We start from the raw sequence: 18532 nt of genomic DNA, 5'->3' as shown, positions 1-18532 counted from the left end.
AAAGAGATGAGGCCTTGAAAGCGAGATACGATTCGGTGATCCAGGAATATCTCGACTTAAAGCACATGCGACAAGTTCTTCCTACGCATGATTGCAACGCCTATTATATGCCACATCACGCCGTCTTAAAACCGGAGAGCGTAACTACTAAACTCCGTGTAGTATTCAATGCCTCCAGCCCAACATCGAATGGTACCAGTTTAAATGATATCCTTCATGCTGGCCCTGTCTTACAGTCCGACTTGACCATTCAAATTCTGAAGTGGCGCTATTTCCGATACGTGTTCAACGCCGATATCGAGAAAATGTATCGGCAGATCTGGGTAGATCCGAGACACACTCCATTCCAGCGAATACTTTTCCGTAACAATAGAGGGGAAATCAGAGATTTCGAACTGAAAACAGTAACCTTTGGAGTCAATTGCGCGCCTTTCCTGGCGATCCGAGTACTGCAGCAGCTAGCAGCTGACGTAGAACTCAGCCATCCAAAAGCTAGCAATGTCATTCGAAATTTCATGTATGTGGATGATGTTTTAGCCGGAGCGGACTCCACGGAAGAAGCTCAGCTCATGGTGCAAGAGCTCCGAGACGCTCTGAATTCTGCCGGATTTCCATTGAGGAAATGGACCTCCAACCAAAAGGAAGTTTTAGCGGCCATTCAGAGCAACCATCTTTTAAATACTGATTTTCTCGAGATCGATGCAGAAAGTACTGCCAAAACCCTCGGTATTCGCTGGAAAGCAACCTCCGACGAATTCTTCTTCGTCCCGCCAGAGTTGGCTATCGAAACGTCCTTTACAAAACGCCAAGTCCTGTCCCAAATTGCCAAATTGTTCGACCCTGCCGGCTGGTTAGCGCCGTTTATCGTTCGAGCCAAAATTTTCATGCAGGAGATTTGGCTGCAGGAACTTGGGTGGGACGAAAACATTCCAAATGAGCTTTGTCAGCGATGGCTGAATTTTCTTCAAAGTTATTCAGTGTTAGAGCAGATACGCATTCCACGCTGGCTATCGTTTCGTCCAGATTTCAAGGTCGAGCATCATGGCTTTTGCGATGCGTCGCAAAAGGCTTACGGGGCGGCCATATATGTCCGCGTAGAAGTGGGCAGCACCATTATGGTGCAACTCCTGACCGCGAAAACCCGGGTAGCACCAGTCAAAACGGTTTCGCTCCCAAGATTGGAGCTGTGCGGAGCGTTATTGCTTTCCGAAATGGCTGCAGCCATCATTCCGCAGATGCCTACGACTAACCCCGAACTTTACTGTTGGACGGACTCCACGATAGTGCTTGCATGGTTAAGCAAGCCAGCATGCCAGTGGACCACATTTGTAGCCAATAGGGTGACGAAGATCGCCCAGGCCACAAAAACAGAGAATTGGTCTCATGTTCAATCTGAGCATAATCCAGCAGACCTGGCAAGTAGAGGAGTTTCCCTCCAAGATCTAGCCGATAGCCAGTTATGGTGGCACGGACCGACTTGGTTGCAAAATCCACGCAACCAATGGCCAACTCAGGTCAACGCTCCGGTGACCGACCTGGAGAAGCGTGCTCTAAAAGTCCATCTCGCGAAAGCTCCTTCTGAAGAGTTGTTGGCACGTTTCTCCAAGCTAGAGAAAGCTCTACGAGTCCTTGCTTATGTTTATCGCTTCATTCAGCGGTGCAGGAAGCAGACATCTCCATCTGATGTGCATCTACTGGCCACTGAAATCGCCGCCGCCGAGCGGTTCCTAATTTCGAACACTCAGCGCAAAGAATTCCCTGTGGAATATCACTGCCTAAGTGAAAAGCGTCCAGTGCCAAGTTCAAGTGCCATCCTAAGCATGAACCCGTTTCTAGATCCGCAAGGACTGATCAGGGCATGCGGCCGTGTGGCGGCTTCCGAAAGCCTTCAATACAATGAACGCCATCCAGTGATTCTTCCGTATAACTGCCTGCTTTCTCGCCTCCTTGCGAATTTCACGCATCGCATAACTCTCCATGGTGGTAACCAGTTAATGGTGCGCCTCATCCGGTCGAAATACTGGATTCCGAGAATCAAGAACCTGATGAAAGCAGTGGTAAATTCGTGCAAAGTATGTGTGATCCACAAAAAGCGCTTGCAAAGCCAACTGATGGGTGTCCTGCCCAAAGAAAGAGCATCGTTCTCCCGACCATTCACGTATACTGGCATGGATTACGCCGGTCCGTTCGATATAAAGAACTATACGGGAAGAGCATGTCTTATTACAAAGGGGTATGTGTTAGTTTTTGTTTGTTTCTCCACCAAGGCCATCCACTTAGAGCCTACATCTGACTTAACGACCGAGAAGTTTCTTGCCGCTTTCTCTCGCTTTGTATCCAGAAGAGGGTGTCCACGTCAAGTCCAGTCAGACAATGGCAAAACCTTTGTTGGGGCTGCCACCCTGCTTTCCCGCGATTTCCTTCAAGCCGTAAAAGAGTCGGTGACGAATGCCTATATTCATCAAGAGATGCAATGGCAATTTATTCCTCCGGGAGCACCCCATATGGGAGGCCTTTGGGAAGCAGGCGTAAAAAGCTTCAAGACGCTATTTTACAAATGCACGGCCACACGAAAATACACGTTCGAAGAGCTCTCCACGCTCTTGGCAAAAATAGAAGCGTGCCTTAACTCCAGGCCGCTCTCTCCTATGTCTGAAGATTCGACAGACTTGCTGGCTCTGACGCCAGGGCATTTCCTTGTCGGGGGACCCCTTATGTCCACGGTGGAACCCGAAGTAAAGGGGGAAACGAAATCCCTTCTTAATCGGTGGCAGCATTTGAAGGCTCTCCATCAGCAGTTCCGTGTGCGATGGAAAGAAGAGTACCTCAAAGAACTCCACAAGCGTTCTAAATGGCAGGCCCCGTCCAAAAATCTACGCATCGATGACATGGTCGTCATCAAGGACGACAACTTGCCCTCTAATGAGTGGCGGCTCGGCAGAATTGAGTCTGTTTTCCCAGGAGCTGACGGCAACGTCCGTGTAGTAAACATCCGTACTGCACGTGGAGTTATTAAACGTCCAGTGGCAAAAGTGGTGCTTTTGCCGACGGAGTCTTCCGAATCTCCACAATAATAAGCGCTCCTCTCGTCCTTAGTTGTAGTTCACTATCACTAATCATCCGTTATTTTTCATTTCGTTTTCGATCTCCTTTCGACATTCGACTACGCGCAGCATGGCTCCTCGTCAACAAAACGCACGCAGTGCTCGTGCCGTGGAGAGCAGACGTACCCGAGGTATTCAATCCTACCGATGCCGAGTCTGCCGCGGTATCCATCCTCTTCGGAAGTGCGCGAGGTTCCTAAAGCTCAGCGCTGAAAAGCGTTTGCGAGCAGTCCTCATTAACCAATACTGCGCCAATTGCCTCGCTCACGAGCATTCCACGGGAGACTGCCGAAGCGGTGATCGTTGCAAGAAGTGCGACCGATCCCACCACACGCTGCTCCACATGCACGAGCAGGTTAGCTCGTTGTCGCGGTCGCGAGCGCGCTCGCGTCGCCAACCGGTGCCAACCCGGCAAGCAGCTTCGGCCTCGTCCCAACGTTCCCGCCGGCACAATCCGCCAACTCAGCGTAGGAGTTCACCGCCACGACGACCGGAATCGACGACGCCAGGCCCATCGCTCTCGTCGCTGCTGCAACGCCACAGCGTGAACATCCTTCCCACAGCGCTGGTCAAGTTGGAGACCGGGACGAAGACTTTCGAGACCGCAGCACTTATCGATCCGTGCAGCCCCATGAGCTGCATCGACGCTTCGTTGGCGTCAGCCTTTAAGCTTTCGATGACCAATGTTGGCGACGAGAAGGTCTGCACGACGACGATTCGCTCCAGGATCGACGCGAACACGAAGCTCGAGGTCGTGCTCAAGATCGAGCCCAGGGTGCGGATCCGTACACCTGTCCGGGCATTGAGCGACACCGTAGTGTCCAAGTACAGGGACATTATGCTGGCGGATGACGGGTTCCATCGGCCTGCTACCGTATCCATGGTCTTAGGAGCAGACATTTATCCTAAGGTTATCCAATCCGGATTCCTGACCTTCGACGAGGGAATGCCGGTCGCTCAAAAGACCGTGTTTGGGTGGATCGTGTCCGGTGCCTGCAGCTTGCCGTAGGAAGGCTATGTTGCAACCCCAGTGATTGCAAGGGGGGCGGAATGTTCGAGTTACGGGGTTTGGACTGTCACCCGCTCTCCGCTCCCTCTTACGTTCTCCACTCCCTTTTACGCTCTCCCGCTCTTCACCACAGAGTCTCCGAGGAGTCTCCGCTGCGCTTGGGAGAACCCAACGCATTAGAATAAGCTTTAGTATGAAATAACTACCACGGTCAATAAACGTAAGCCCGGTCGCGCCCGCGCATTTACAAAGTCAAGTGTTCGCTTTTCTCCGAGTGTTCGATTTTCAGCAAACTAGGAAATTTCCAGGACCAGCAACCCCATCACCCTTACAGCTATAAAATTAATTAAATTCGCTTTGTTTGATAACCCGCGCATATGGAAACGCTCAGTTTCAAAGCGATGGATGCAAATCAGTGATGAAGTGAATAATCCAAATTGTTTGATTTTCTTGAGCTCCCGTGTTTGCCATAGATGGAGTTTTATCAAATATTTGCATTCAAAGCATACAAGCATACAATGACCATCACTGCGTTTCTGTGTGCGCGAAAATAGTTGGTCGGTAAATACTTAATGCTCTTAGCCTTAATGCACTCGACATGAAAATGAGTTATTTGGGTCCCCGAAATGCATTTATCAAATTGTCTGCGCGGCAAAACCAGCTGATTTTCACCTCGCAGGAAGCTAGCAAATGCATTTCTGTCAAATCCTATCTTCTGCAGAAAATCTTTTGAATCCACTAAGCGACTTACGCTGACTTTCTAAACTGATTATTGTATTGTTTTATCCCGAAATGGTATTTATATTTATTAAGCGTCAACTTGAAGACACTTTTTGCCGACTCGCTTGTCAATAAGTAATTTATTCGTTTATCAACTGGGATTTTCTCAACCGAGTTATGGCATATAGTTGTAAACGGCCATAACTGAGCAATTATCCTTCGTCCTTCGTCGCTCGCCTGTGGGTCAGGATTATTTGCATAGCTGCTCGTTGGAATGCCTGCATAGCAATGCTGGAAAATAACAATCAGGGATCTGAAAATGCGGAAAATGAGTAATAGAACAGACATACCATATTTTGCATACACTCGCAGGCTTCATTTACATATTTGGATTAATAAGAGTGTTTATCTGAGCTGTTTTCCATATTTCACGGATTAATACAGTTCACCTGTAAAATAATAATCCATCGCAGTTCGCTCGGCTTTCGTTGTCAGCAACCACTGGCTACAGCTGGTTGAAGGGGACCAAATGCTTAAAAAACAGATCTGACCCGATGTCAACCAGCTACACACAGCGTTGCAGGTGCAAATCTCGAATGCTGCGAAATCGAGCCGAGTTTCATTAGGGCGCTGTTTGCATTTCATTAAGCACGTTGTGCCACACATTCAGATCGGTGATATCAATGGCATAAATCAATTCGCACTAATTACGCGCCTTTGTTGTAAAACGGTTTTATTATTATTCTTCTTGAACGACAAAAATTAATTGAATAAAATATGCACGCGCACTGGCAATAAATCACAATGCATCGGTCAGTCGACATTGACAACCATTTTTTATCGCCCGGAAAAGCGAGTTGGAAAAGTTGCTAGATGAATACACTATGAATACACTCACCGCGGATTATTGTTATTCAGTTAAATCAATATATCATCATATTTACTCACTGGAAATTAACAACTAATGTTAAATGTGAATTGAACTCTGAAGGCAGCCTGCCTAATTAGCAATACTTTCCCCCTAATGAAGAGATTCTGAAATTTAATTCGCCAGCTTTAATGGTTTGTCACGACCAGGATCACATATCCTGACCACCCCCCACCCCCTCGTCCTTTCTGCCGCTCATTCAGCCGATTGTTGTTTTGCATGCGGCACATTAGCTTCATTTGTTCTATTGTTTTGATTATGATTTACAATGCCCAGTGCGCAGCTTTTGTTGCTCTGCTGAATGGGCGTTGTGAGTGTGTTGGTAAGTGTGCGAGAGTGTGGGTGCGCAGATGGATGTGTGCGTGAGCTTGTGTTGAACAAAGAGCAATACATTTGCATAGGGGAAAAAAAAGAGAGTGCGGCATTTGGACCACACAATAAATTTCATTTTATCCCTGCAGAACATTACCCACTATTTAAATGGTCCTTTGTACAGCGTTTTTCTCGTTTCAGCCAAACACTCACAAAAGTGTTATAAACGCTCATTACACTCCTGGGCTTGAATTCCCTTAGGGGAAAAACATAAATTGTGTACATTTAACAATTTAAACTGAGGGACAAACGTCACTGCACCAGATTTGTATGACAGGATTAAAGGTTCATTGTCAATTTAGATCGAAAAAGTCGTGTGCAAATTTAAAGTAGAAAGAGAAATTTATTTATTTAATAATGTACCATTCCGGTTATCACGAGAATTTCAAATGAATTTCAATGAAACCGCTGCAATTTAATGTTAACTAATAAAAGTACTTCAAATTTGGCCAGGAATCGAATAAGATCACAATAGTTTTTGCATTCGGAAAATCCGAAAATATTTACTTTTCCCTGTTGGAGTTTGAGCTGCCAGAGGCAGTGCGGTTCTGGTTCGGAAAAAAGTGGTCCTCCAGTTTCTGGACACCATCGGGAGTGCTCAGATCAAAGGCGAACTGCAGGTACTTGTCGAAGTAGTTCTTGGTGCGATTGGGGCTCTGGCGGGCTACATTTCCCTTCAGATCCTTGGATTCCTTGGGTTCCTTAGGCGCCTTGGGTTCCTTAGGCTCCTTGCTTTCCTTCTGGTCTTTGGGCTCTTTAACATGCCTGAAGTCCTTTGGTTCCATGGCAGCTCGCGCCTCTTTGAGATCCTTGAAGATGAGTTCCCTGGTTTCCTTACAATCCCTGACCTCCTTGGAAGCCAGATTTGGAGCAGTGGCTCTGGGGACTGTTGATCGAACAGGTGCGTTGCTCACACTAACCGCGACCTGGTACTTTGGAGCCACTTGAGTATTTCCTCCTCCAGCAGCTCTGATCGGATTTTTGGAAGCCCGGGTTAGATCAAAGTAGTTGCATATTCTCGCATTATCGTTAATGGTATCCTTGGGTGCTGGCTCTGCTGCCTGGGTCTTGGATGGTCTGGTGAACCGTTTGGTACTCATTTTGGGAACTTTCTCCTTGGCCAGTCCACAGCCGTTTCCCAGCTGTGGATACGTTGGTGTCATCCCAGAATTCTGCGCTTTGCGCTGCAGTGTTGAATTGTGAGCCATTTAGTGTTTGAGACCTCGATGAACTGCAACGAATGATAAAATGAGTTTTAGAGGTTATTGTAGAAATGTAGAAATGAGTCCGGGCCAATTAGACCACTTGATGGCAAATTCAAGGATTGTATGAAAAATTTCGATGTGGTGCCTAAACTATAAATATGTTATGAATTTTAATTAAAGCTCTTGGGATATTGATTTGAGCTTCGCCAACTTGCTTTTTGGGCTCTTTGCTCTACGATCAATATATTATTCTTTAGAATTTAAAATATACAACATTAGAATTAAGATTAATTCTGGGGAATATAACCCGGAAAGTGTTTCTAGAAAGGGTTAGGAATCCATTGTGAATACTTCTATTCTCCTTTTTCATGTACGACAAAACGTCATGGATTAAAATGCGAGTAATTTACCAAAGAGAAATGCAGAGATAAAAAGACTTTATTTTTGCTGGATTACTTTTTCAGGACAGCTGCTAAAATGGAAGGAACAACAAAAACAATTAATTCCGGATAAACACATTTTATAATTAAAAAATTCCTTCGCTGGGTATATTTGGTTTTTGTGTGAGCTTGAAAAAACAAAGGCAGCGTGTAAAGTGTAGGAGTCAGGGAAAATGAGTGCAAAGAGGAAAAGAAGTGGAAAAAGGAGCTTACAGGAGTGGCAGCTGAAAAGGAGCGAAGCGAAGACCATCAAACCAGGACATAGCCGAAAGTCCAGTCGCACACGGCGTATACGCAATATTCCTTTGATTTTGACACAGAAATTTAATCATCTTTTCCGAGCAAAGCAAAAAGTCCACTAAGCTGATTAGGGTCTCTTTTAACTAATTTCTTTCTTATTTTCCTGCAGTTTATTTCGTTTTTTCGTCTGCGCCCTCTTTTTGTATCTTCTGGACCAAGTAATTTATTGTTTGTTGTACGTAATTAACCCGCTTCGTGGTCGCGTTCTTGGCTTTCACACTTTCCGCTGCAGCCTTTCGCCTAACGACGTAGTGCCGGCCCGGAGGCAAATCCTCCCTCCTGTTATGCCTTAAAAGAAAATTTCATTTCATTTCGGTGATTAAAGCCTTATCTGCGTGTAAAGTCGTCGTCCACGTAATTAGTTTCATTCCAGCCTCCTTTTTTGCTGCCCCCAGATTGCGACCTGTGCCAGTTTTCCCCTTTTTTGCGCTTACATTTCACAAAATGTGCGCAGCTCAGCCGAAAGCCTGTGAGAAAGGCGGGAGAAAGGTGGGAGTGGCAGTTGACGGGTCCAAATGTCAGCTTAGCCCTCGCAGGATATGCGAAATGACAGGCAAATTAAAGCTTAGTGGACGGGCAGACAATTTATCAGAGATACATAGAACATGATAAAGGTATAAAAATGGCCACTTATATTGCAAAAAATGTACGGGTTAGTCACCCTGACAGTTACTGAAAATTGTTCCGAACCGAACAAGTTGCTCACTTGTTAAAGGGATTTTCGAAAGGATATGCTTGTGAAGCTCTGTCGAGGAATTGTAGCCCAAAGAAAACTGCTTTTGCTCCCAGTATTACTATACTGAATTTAATCTGTTCATTAACAAACTACTTTCAAGTAAGATAAAACCATCAAATTATTTGTCAAATATACTTAACTTTAAAGACCTTTTCTTGCACCGCCATTAAAGTTTCCTAAAAAAGTAATATCCACTTTAAGCGAGCCTAACGAGTTGCCCTTTGTCTTCCACGGAGTCGTACCCCCATTTCCTACTAATGCCTTAACTTTCCCTAACAGACTTAGGGCGTAAGAACCAAGACAAAGCTCAAGGAGGGAATTGTCCTGAAGGAGTTCTCGTTCTTGGGCCGCCTGTTGCCGATTGTCGAGCAAACAACTATTTACTTGACATTTGCAAAGGAATGTGTTCTGGTGGGGGACCCCTCTTCACTGGCATTCTCCTCGTTCACTCAGGTCCTTTGTTGTCCTCTTTGCCTCTTTTCCGTGATCATTTCTGCTACAGCAAGGACTTAAAAACTTGAAAAAATTACTTAACTGCTGCATGTGGTGCACATAAAGAAAATATGACTGGGAATCCATTATTAAAATGGCATACCTTGCCGCTTTTATAAACCAAGTAAAGCAAACATCGAAACACTTTTCAACGTTTTCAAGACCAAAATGGAATCCCAGTTACAGAACACTTTCCTTAAACACCTGTTTCTATCGGTGCAGTTTCCACCTCCTCCTCCCTGAGGTATCGATGTCAACAGAGCGTTGCAGCCACTTTTCACCTGCCTCGACCTGTTTTTTGCACTGAATATTTGCCCGCTCGACTGACAGTCAATTGCAGTTTGCCGAAAAGGGGGAAATCGAGGAGCACATATATAAATTGCAACATAAATTATACGCACATGGCTGGGGGAAATCGAGCTGGGATAGCTTGTCCCATGTGCTTAACCGGAAATCGTGTGCAAAATGAAAATTCGGGAGGAGGAAAACCCAGCGCCCACCCCTGCGTTTCCCTTCCCTTCCTTTCTGCTTTCTCCTTTCTCCTGTCGCCGGCGCCATTCGTTGCTGTTAACATTTCCGCTTTATTTGTCTGCCTGCCCTTTCACCCGCGCTTTATCTATCCAGAGATATATATATAAACGAGTATATATGTCCGCTTTTGAGCCCGACATTCCACCTACATTTGTATGGATTTTTGTTGCTGCAGCTGCAGTTTTATTTTTGCAGTCCTCAGCTCGGTTTTTATCTCTTTTGTGTCGCCGCTGACGTTGTCTAATGTTTTAAATATAAACTCGAATATAATGCAGAAAATAAAAACATAAATCAACGCAGAATCGCATTTGGATTTCTTTTCAATCTGAACAAGTACAGATAGAGCCGGAGTAACTTTTCCCTTTTGTTGCTTTGGCTTGTTTGGAGACCATAAATTATTCACACACAAGTTTATCTCTAAATGCGATAGTCAGGGTGCTCTCGGCTTTGCTCCTTGGGGTTTATTTTAGAAATAATCAGGATGCACTGGAAGGGAGTGGAAGGATGAATACCTTGCCCTATAAAGGTATTTAAATAAAGGTAATCCTTTTGCACAACCAGAGGAATTTCGTCGTATCTTTAGCAGTAAGTATACATTCAACTGGATTTTTGAGAGGCAATATATAGATAGATTTCGATTGACTGTCATATATTTCGTTTAACAATATTAACAAAGGAAGTCAGTACACGTTGAAGTGTCGAAAAGGCAATTTTCCAGGTGGACATTTCCATCGATTTGGCCTGTCACTAGTTTCCTTCGACTACTCATTGCATTAACATCACTCGCTCCTGTCTGCTGACTTGCTCGCATTTCCCCACTGGCCAAGGGAAAGTGACAGTCGAATTTCCCGGTAAGTCTCGCACCCTGATGGGCGATCAATCAAGGCTGGCATGCAAAGCGGGCCACCCACCCAGGATTGCCCCTCCCGCTCTTTGCTGGCTCCTTGCGAGCTGGAACGTGAGATGTGGATGCATCCGCTCTCCAGCTTCCACCTGGCCACTTAGCCACACGAAGCAGTTAATTAAATGATGAAAGCATTGACGTGTCGCAGGGACCAAATGGCCGGGAGCAGCCGGAGTGCCAGTCCGAGTTGGCCAGGGGTGTGCGAGAAGTGCTGACATGCCAGACTGGAAGGCCTGCTGCCTGGCGTCTGGCTGTCTGGGGGCCATGTCCTTGGCCAGGACTGGCAGCCTGACAGACGCACGTCGGCGAGTCCATATTGCAGCAGGGAGCTTGGAGTTCTGCGTGATATAGCCACGGAACTCGGGGAGCTTAGATAGTAAAGTGAATTTTGGCATTTTCCAAGTTTAGAAGTGCTAATAATACACTAATACTAAGTAAAATAACAATTATTTTGATAAACGAATTATACAAATGCGAAGGTTTAAGCATTTTAAGCGGCACCTCACTATCTTTAAAAGGTGTTCGTGAATATATTTCCAAGTTTCTTAACTCAAAATGGATGGATGAGCTTAAAGCGCCACCACTCGCACCACTGTGGTTGCACTGGGTGGCCTCTTAGTGGGTGGGATTCTGTGCTCATCGGGGTCACGTAGACGCTTCAGTTGCATGTAACACGCCGCTTGATTGGTTGCCTGATTCGTTGATTGCCTAGCTCTCCGCTCACGTGACAACGCGTAGCCCTCGGGCATTGTCCAAGGATCCAGATCCCGAACCACCAGCTCCGCCTGCTTTACCTGCCCCACCGGCTCCACAGCCACACAAAACTCACCTGTCAGGCCGTCATTCAGTCAGTCGATCTGGGTGAGTGTGTGTGCTCATTCTAATTTTCATTTCATTTCCACTCGACAGCCGCAAACGCAAACTAACCGAACCGATGTTGGCCAAGTCAGTTGGCCAGTTGCTGATTTGATTGATGGCCGGTCTCTGCTGCTAATGAACTTACATAAGTGAAACCGTTAACAAGTTCCTGGTGGGCCAACAGTGGCTCATGTTGCGAGTGTAAACAGATTTTGGACTAGTTTCTGGTTGGCCCTCTGGATAAAAAACTACGAGCGGCGAAGAGGAAACGCTGTTAATTAGCAAAGTTGATAAATCTACGCAGATTTAACATATCAAGTGGGTGGCAAAGTTAGCATTTCCTCTCTCTGATGTTGGCCGTTGTAGGTGAAGTTTTTCCAGTTACTTTTTTTCGGACATGCGTGCAGGTACATTTGTGTTACCTTCACAAAGTTGTTGGCCATGTCCTGGGATTTTCCGGCCGCCAGAGGTTGGACATTAACATGTGGTTTCCTGTAAGTACAGAAATATGAGGAACATAATTAGTACATTGCGTATACGCAGACTTGACCGTAGGGAAATATTTGAACAAGTGTGCTGGCAGTTGGGATCACGTTGTGAGCACAAATTGGGACTAACTAATTGGTTGTTACTAATATTTACATTTCACTGAACCTGAATTAAACTTTAAAATCGCATTTTCAAGCAACACATTTTCTATTCTTGTGCATATTTTATAAGCTCTTTAGCTGCATCTTGTTGTTCTTGCCAACAAATAACTCTTTTAACTGCATTATCAAATCAATTGTTTGTTTTCCATTTATGTGTTACATTGCATACCCAGAAATAGTTAGTCCCAAATGAATCCAGTTTCATTTATAAGATTTCTCTTCTAGCTGCCCACATCCTACTTATTTATTTAGTATCTGTTTTACGTAATTTATTTGGGCAAACTCTGCTGACTCTCCAATGAATTCAATTCAATTAACCAACTTTCATATTCAAGTTGCCCAGCCTGCCGTTCAGCATGACAAGCACACTCTGGCTAACTTCTTTCCTGCAACTTTGCTGGCCAAGGACATATACATATGTGGGTGGCCGAGTCAACACTTGACAGCCAAACGATAATTTTCTTAACTAAATTGTCCAGGCAGGGAAAACAAGAGCTGGGCAAACAAATAAACTCGTCGAAGACATCAGGCCATTAGGTTCACTTAGAGTAGTTGGGCAAACAAACGGAGGTGAGTGGTGACGAACAGGTGGAGAAGTGGGTGGGAAACCACTAAGTTGCCTAAGTCAATCGCTTCAACTTTTGCATGTTCCACTGAGCACTTTTCCCTTCCATTTTTTTCGTGTTTGTTCTTCAATGAAAGGTTAACTCCGGAACAACTCCAGAACTCAACTGCATTGACTGACAAGTGGTCTTTTCCTCCATATTTTCCTCTTTTCGCGCTGGCAGACCCGGGATTTTGTAGCTCCAAGGCGAGACAACATAAATCATGAACAGACACAGGCGCAGCGGAAAGCTGGTGGAAACTGCAAAATTGTGAGCTGGCCACAAAACTGCGGCAGTAAAGCCGCAGTGGAAGAAGCAGAAGGAGCAGCTGGGAAAACCGCAAAGCGTTTTTGGTCTTTTGCTGTTTTGGCGGTGGCGCTGGCGGAAAACTTGCTTTCCACTGCCACTGGCAGCAATCGCTTCAAATGGCTTTAAAAGGCCATCAACTCTAGAATTTTCCTCATGAACTCTAGAATTTTCTCGCCGAGCGGCAAACTTTGTTTGTGGCAGCTGCAGTTTGTCTGTGCAAATTGGCGATGGCAACTAAATTGAAAAGTGCCGGGCTAAACGCCCGAAAGTAGGCAATGGTTTCTGCTGCTCAGCAGGATCCATTTCGCTTCAGTTTGCGCCAAACCGCAGAAAGGATGTTTTGCTTAAAGTTCCCGACTCCTCGGGCTCCATTTCTTTTTTCGACTGTCTGCCCCGAACATTTCCCCCACTCGCCGACCTGTTTTTTTTTTTGGATACTGGCATACCAGGATATTTGGCCATTGAAATGGTTTCTGTTCGTCCTTCTGGACACTATTAATTTGAGTCGCTCTGCTCTCTTCAGCAATTTATATTATTTTTTATGTTTCAATTTCGTTTCGGCATCCACTTGATTTGTGGCTTGTTTTCGAGATTTTTCTTGGCCAAGAACATTTGATAAACTCCTCCAATTTCATATCTTCCCTGTTGCTTTGGCCGCTATTTTTAACATACAATACATTAAGTGAATATCTTAGATGTGCATTTCAAAAATGGTTTAATTAGCTTTAATGGAAAACATGAAAAGATTAATTCAAACTTAATCGAACTCGAATTTAAAGAGCTTTTCCGCAACTATTGCGGCAGCATACTTTCCCGTTTTGGGTTCGTCAAAAGCGAACGCTAATTGAAATTCCTTTCTCGAAAAAACCGAAAAATAAATGCCGGGGCAATTCTGTCTGAAAACACACACATACACACTGAAAATGGGTATCGATGCATCCGGCAGCTGTGGCAACTTCCGGTCGACTTCAGATTTCGATTCGGGACATTCAATGAGCGCGACAGATTAGCCGCTCGCCAACCACAAAAAGCCAGTGGGAAAGCGGGGAAATGCGAGGAAAAGCAGGCAAATTGGAGGCGGGCATGGCAGAGATGGCGGGAAAAATGAGACCGACAAAAGCGACAGAGTCCGTAATGATGCGGAAGTGGACAAAAGGCAGCCACAGTCTCACAAAAGCCAAAAGCTGTAGCTGCCAATTCCACAGCGCATTTGGATGCCCATGACCATGGCAAAAGGCATTCTAAAACTGCGGTCAATTGAAATGGCAATCAAGTTAGCGAGCTCGTCCTTGGTCCTTGTCAAAAGGCCACATACCCAGCCCAAGGAGCAACTGGAATGGGACGACGGTCCTGCCGTTGGCTGACATTCACACCACAGAAGAAAGCCAAAGTTCCCTGGCAATAATTACAAGGGACATGACCAACGAACTGAAATTGATCCGTGATACAACAGGGATTGATGATTTAATTTATTTTGTAATTAATTTAGTGAGGCATATCAAAGTTATTTTCTAAGATATTATGTTTTCATTACTTATCTGGTTAGCAAACTATTTTTCATAAATGGTAGGAACAAATGTTTTTCTCCATTTTGTCTCTTAAGTGATTTTCATCAGTAAACGCAATAAATAAAACGGCCAACCGGAAATAGCTCCTAGGATTGATTGTCTAGTTATTGTTTTCGTTCGGCTGGCAAATGGAAAATCAGATAAAAATGGCCTGCCAGCGCGAAATGTGCAGCCTTTTCCGCAACGTACATCAAGTATATGCAAAAACAGAAAGTTTGAATTCCAAGGGCCTTGCCGTCCGTCACTCTGGCACTCTGGTTCCCCTGCCTTTCCGCACTTCCACATTTACGTGGGAAATTCTTCACCCAGTTTCCCTAGCACTTTAAGCCCGATTATGGCGTGGCTCATTTCTTTAACGCCTTTTGTTTGGGCCGCGCTCTTTTTGTTTGCCGCGCACGTATCACTACACAAAGGAAAAGAAGAAGGAAAAGCGGGAGGTCATTACGTGTTCAGCCAAGTGTGTGTGTGTGTGCGAGAGTTTTCCGCACTCCATGTGCGAGTGCGCCTGCAATAATGATTGGAAAGTTTCGCTTTGCAGTGGGAAATGGGAAATATACTGCAACCGAACACGCCCCGAGTCGTAAATATTTGGCAGGCCAAGAGGTCATTTGCATAACAAAACTGCATGCGGTGCAGCCATTAAATAATTAGAAATGTTCCTTCTCCCAATGCATATCGAAGGGAAAACTCTGCGAGGGGAGGCCAAAAACTTTGTGCAGCGCCTCGGCCATTAAAGCGCAATCAACTTTCGACATCATTGGCGCCGAGCGAAAGCCGCAAAAAGTGGAAATATTTCGAATCTACTTGGCAAACGGAATTTCAAATGCTCTTCGGGCTTATAAGTTGCCATTACTTATAGGCCAGATACAGATAAGATTAGAATCTCCTTGCATAATCTTAAGCCCCTTTACTACAGCCATTGTGATAATGGGTTTGGAGTCCCATTAAAATAGTTACTCATTAAAATACACTTAATAATATTTTTGTTGCCCTAACCCAGGGAAGGGTATTGCTCAAACTTTGGCGCAGCATTTGGGTCGTAATGCGCCCTGGGTGGCATTCACATTTTGAGGTTAGTTGCTGTCATAAATTTTTAGTGCCCTGACTTGGCTTTTGTTTCGGAACTGCCTCCCCCCTTTTGGCAAGGAAATTCTTTTGTTCCTTCGCCTGTTCTAATTGGCAGCATTTGATAAATGCAATTGACTTGCATTTTCCCTCTTTGTACAGTTTGCTTTTTTGTGCTTAGCTGGTGATTTTAATTGCCCGTTAAGTAGTTTTAATGGGTGCGTGTGGCTTCATGGACTGCAGCTCCATTGTTGAGTCATTGCGAGTGCATTGGAGCCGGAGCTTTTAAGCCGGGCCATAACATTGTGGCCAAGAGCTAAGCCAATCTGAGGCAGCCGCGAGATGTTGCTGCGCTGGCTGGAAAAGCGGAAAGGGAAAAGCCAGAAGGTGAGGAAAAGCATGCTGGAAAATTGTCAACGACAAGCAGCGACAACCACAACTCGAATTGACTTTGGCGCTTTTGGCTTTGACACGTTGACATACAATAAAGGTATTTGGCTTGGCCACGCCCTAAGCTCAGCCAGCCCCCGCATATAGCTTACAGCGATTGTCACATGGAATTTTCATCACCCGAAACGACGACGTGTCACTCAAACCTCGGAAAAGTGGGGAGCAGCCAAACGGAGGTGGAGTCTTCAGCCAGGAGAGCCCCATGTCATCGTGTATACTGAACTTAAGCAGGGCTTCGTCCTTTATCAATACCTCTTATTTGGATGGCTTACTCTATAAGGTACCTTGCATTTGATACAGAACTTAAAGTACCTTAACTCGCTACCAAGGTGAGTCATGTTCATTTTCATAGGCTGAAAATTCCGAATATTCAGATCTATTTTATAAATTAAATAAGCTAGGTAAATACATTAGTTAAAAGGCTACATGTAAGTCCCTCAATGGGTATATTGTATTCGAAAGACCCTTTTCCCTAGCTCCTCGCGTTTTTCTTTGCCCAGAGCTTTTCCTTTTTCTTTGACTTGTGCTGGTTTCACACTGATTACACAAACGTGAGTAAGCTGCTTTCAGCATCGCGTTCCACATGCAAACACCAGTTCATGCATTTATTCATGTACTCACTCATTCATTCATTCATTCACTGCTCCGACGATGTAGTCATTCATTTTCATCATTTGTATGTTGTTAAGTCAGCAGAAGGAGGAAAGGAAAACGTGGGGAAAACTTGCTTGACGCACTTTTTCCTGATTTGCACTTACCCATCCCCCCCTGAATCCCAGTCGCCTGATTTTCTTATCTGGAAGAGTGTGTGTGGGATTTCCTTGAAGTTTCCTTTCTGTTTGGTCATGGCAGCAGATTGGAAATGGCAACTTTATTTGGCCAGCTTTTAGGCCAGGCTGCCGGGCCGAAGTTTGTTAATAATTTTAAGTGATTTGCCAGAATGAGGCCAACAGTTTTTTAATTGCTCTTCCTAGTTGAAGATTTTCCGAGAACACTTATCCCAGCAATGAAAAGCTTCAGTTTATTTTTAGCAAAGTTTGCGATGATTTCGGTCTCGTGCGTCAGCACTTTTGAATGAGCCCAGTTAGGTAAAGTGTTTTCAACCTCGAAAGTTGTTGAAAAACAGTTCAAGAACGGCTTCTATTAATCCTGTCTGAGGCACAGTATTTGCCTAATTGGAAACGCAATTCCGTGTAATTGCTTCAAAATAGTATATTAATAGGTTTTAAGCCGCTGCCTTCTGTTTAGGCCATGTCAATAGCTCACTTTTTACCGAAGGTGAGCACAAACCATGCACAGCTAATTGCTTTCATCTACATCTGCTTCAAGTCTCCATTTTCGAATCATAGCCATACTGAATTTCTAATGGCATTCAAAGCCAAATCATCCTGCAATCCCAGCTGAAAAATGGAAAATGGAAAATAGGCCTGGGAAAGTACGCTTTAATTGACGAGCAAACAAACTAACGCACACAGATCAAATTTCAATATGCTAATACCTCAAAAAAGGAGTGGAACTGTGGTGCCTTGTGGCATTTGGAGAATGCAAATTAACGCTCGAGATGGGATTCAAATGAATAAGGCTCCTGGCCAGAATAGAATATTGATGTTATCCCCAACTAGACCAGTTAGCTGCCGACGTTGTGTGGTTATCAATATGGCCAATATTCCAATCCACAGCACATCCGCACACCAGCTGAGATACAAAGAGCCACACTCGCATATTGTATCTGCATTTATGAAAATGCAAACTACAAGTACGGGGTCGGGGGAAAACGCCAGCTGAAACTATCAAAATGCATGCCAAGAGGCAAACAACAAAAGCAGGCAACACGACCTGCCGCAACATGGCAAACATGAAACCGAAACCGAAAACTGTAACTAAAACTGCGGCCAAAATCACCGCCCATGCCACCCACTCGAATGCTAACTCCAGGCAGCAAAAAAGCGAGAACGGGCGAAATTTGCATGCATATTTACAAACTTTCGTTCGGAAAAGTCAGAATAATGGCAGTACAGTTGGGACATTTTTTTTTGAAATTTTAAAGCGAGGCTAACGAGACGTTTCGTACATCTGTGAATTTTTTAAAAAATATTTTCGCACTTTTTGGAATTTATGGGCACATATCTAAAAATTGGAACGTAATGAAGTATCACATTTCCCACATAAATATTTATATTTATCTAGCTGCAATGCCATGTTTTTCAGAGTGTTGGGGCACCCCCACTTAGACCTCCCCCTCCCCTCGAGATCCCGCCCCTCTGCCAAGCCGCATTTGATGTTCGT

General features: G+C 44.8%; 2 protein-coding genes across 2 annotated transcripts; one reads left to right on the top strand and one right to left on the bottom strand.

Moving 5' to 3' along the window:
* Positions 1–6460: 6460 nt before the first annotated feature.
* LOC117142524 (protein spalten) lies at positions 6461–7423 on the bottom strand. The gene has a single exon (XM_033306573.1). The coding sequence runs from the start codon at positions 7339–7341 to the stop codon at positions 6637–6639; it is 705 nt and encodes a 234-aa protein (XP_033162464.1). The 5' UTR covers positions 7342–7423; the 3' UTR covers positions 6461–6636.
* A 10349-nt stretch (positions 7424–17772) lies between these two features.
* On the top strand, positions 17773–18263 carry LOC117150574. The gene is given in 3 exon segments (XM_033317526.1): positions 17773–18013; positions 18015–18174; positions 18177–18263. Coding segments are annotated over 3 exon segments (462 nt in total). The 5' UTR covers positions 17773–17788; the 3' UTR covers positions 18254–18263.
* Positions 18264–18532: the final 269 nt, after the last annotated feature.

The sequence above is a fragment of the Drosophila mauritiana genome, chromosome 2L (genome assembly GCF_004382145.1).
Source record: "Drosophila mauritiana strain mau12 chromosome 2L, ASM438214v1, whole genome shotgun sequence".
Taxonomy (NCBI): domain Eukaryota; kingdom Metazoa; phylum Arthropoda; class Insecta; order Diptera; family Drosophilidae; genus Drosophila; species Drosophila mauritiana.
Note: the sequence above shows the minus strand (reverse complement) of the source record. Positions and strands in the feature narration are given on the sequence as shown.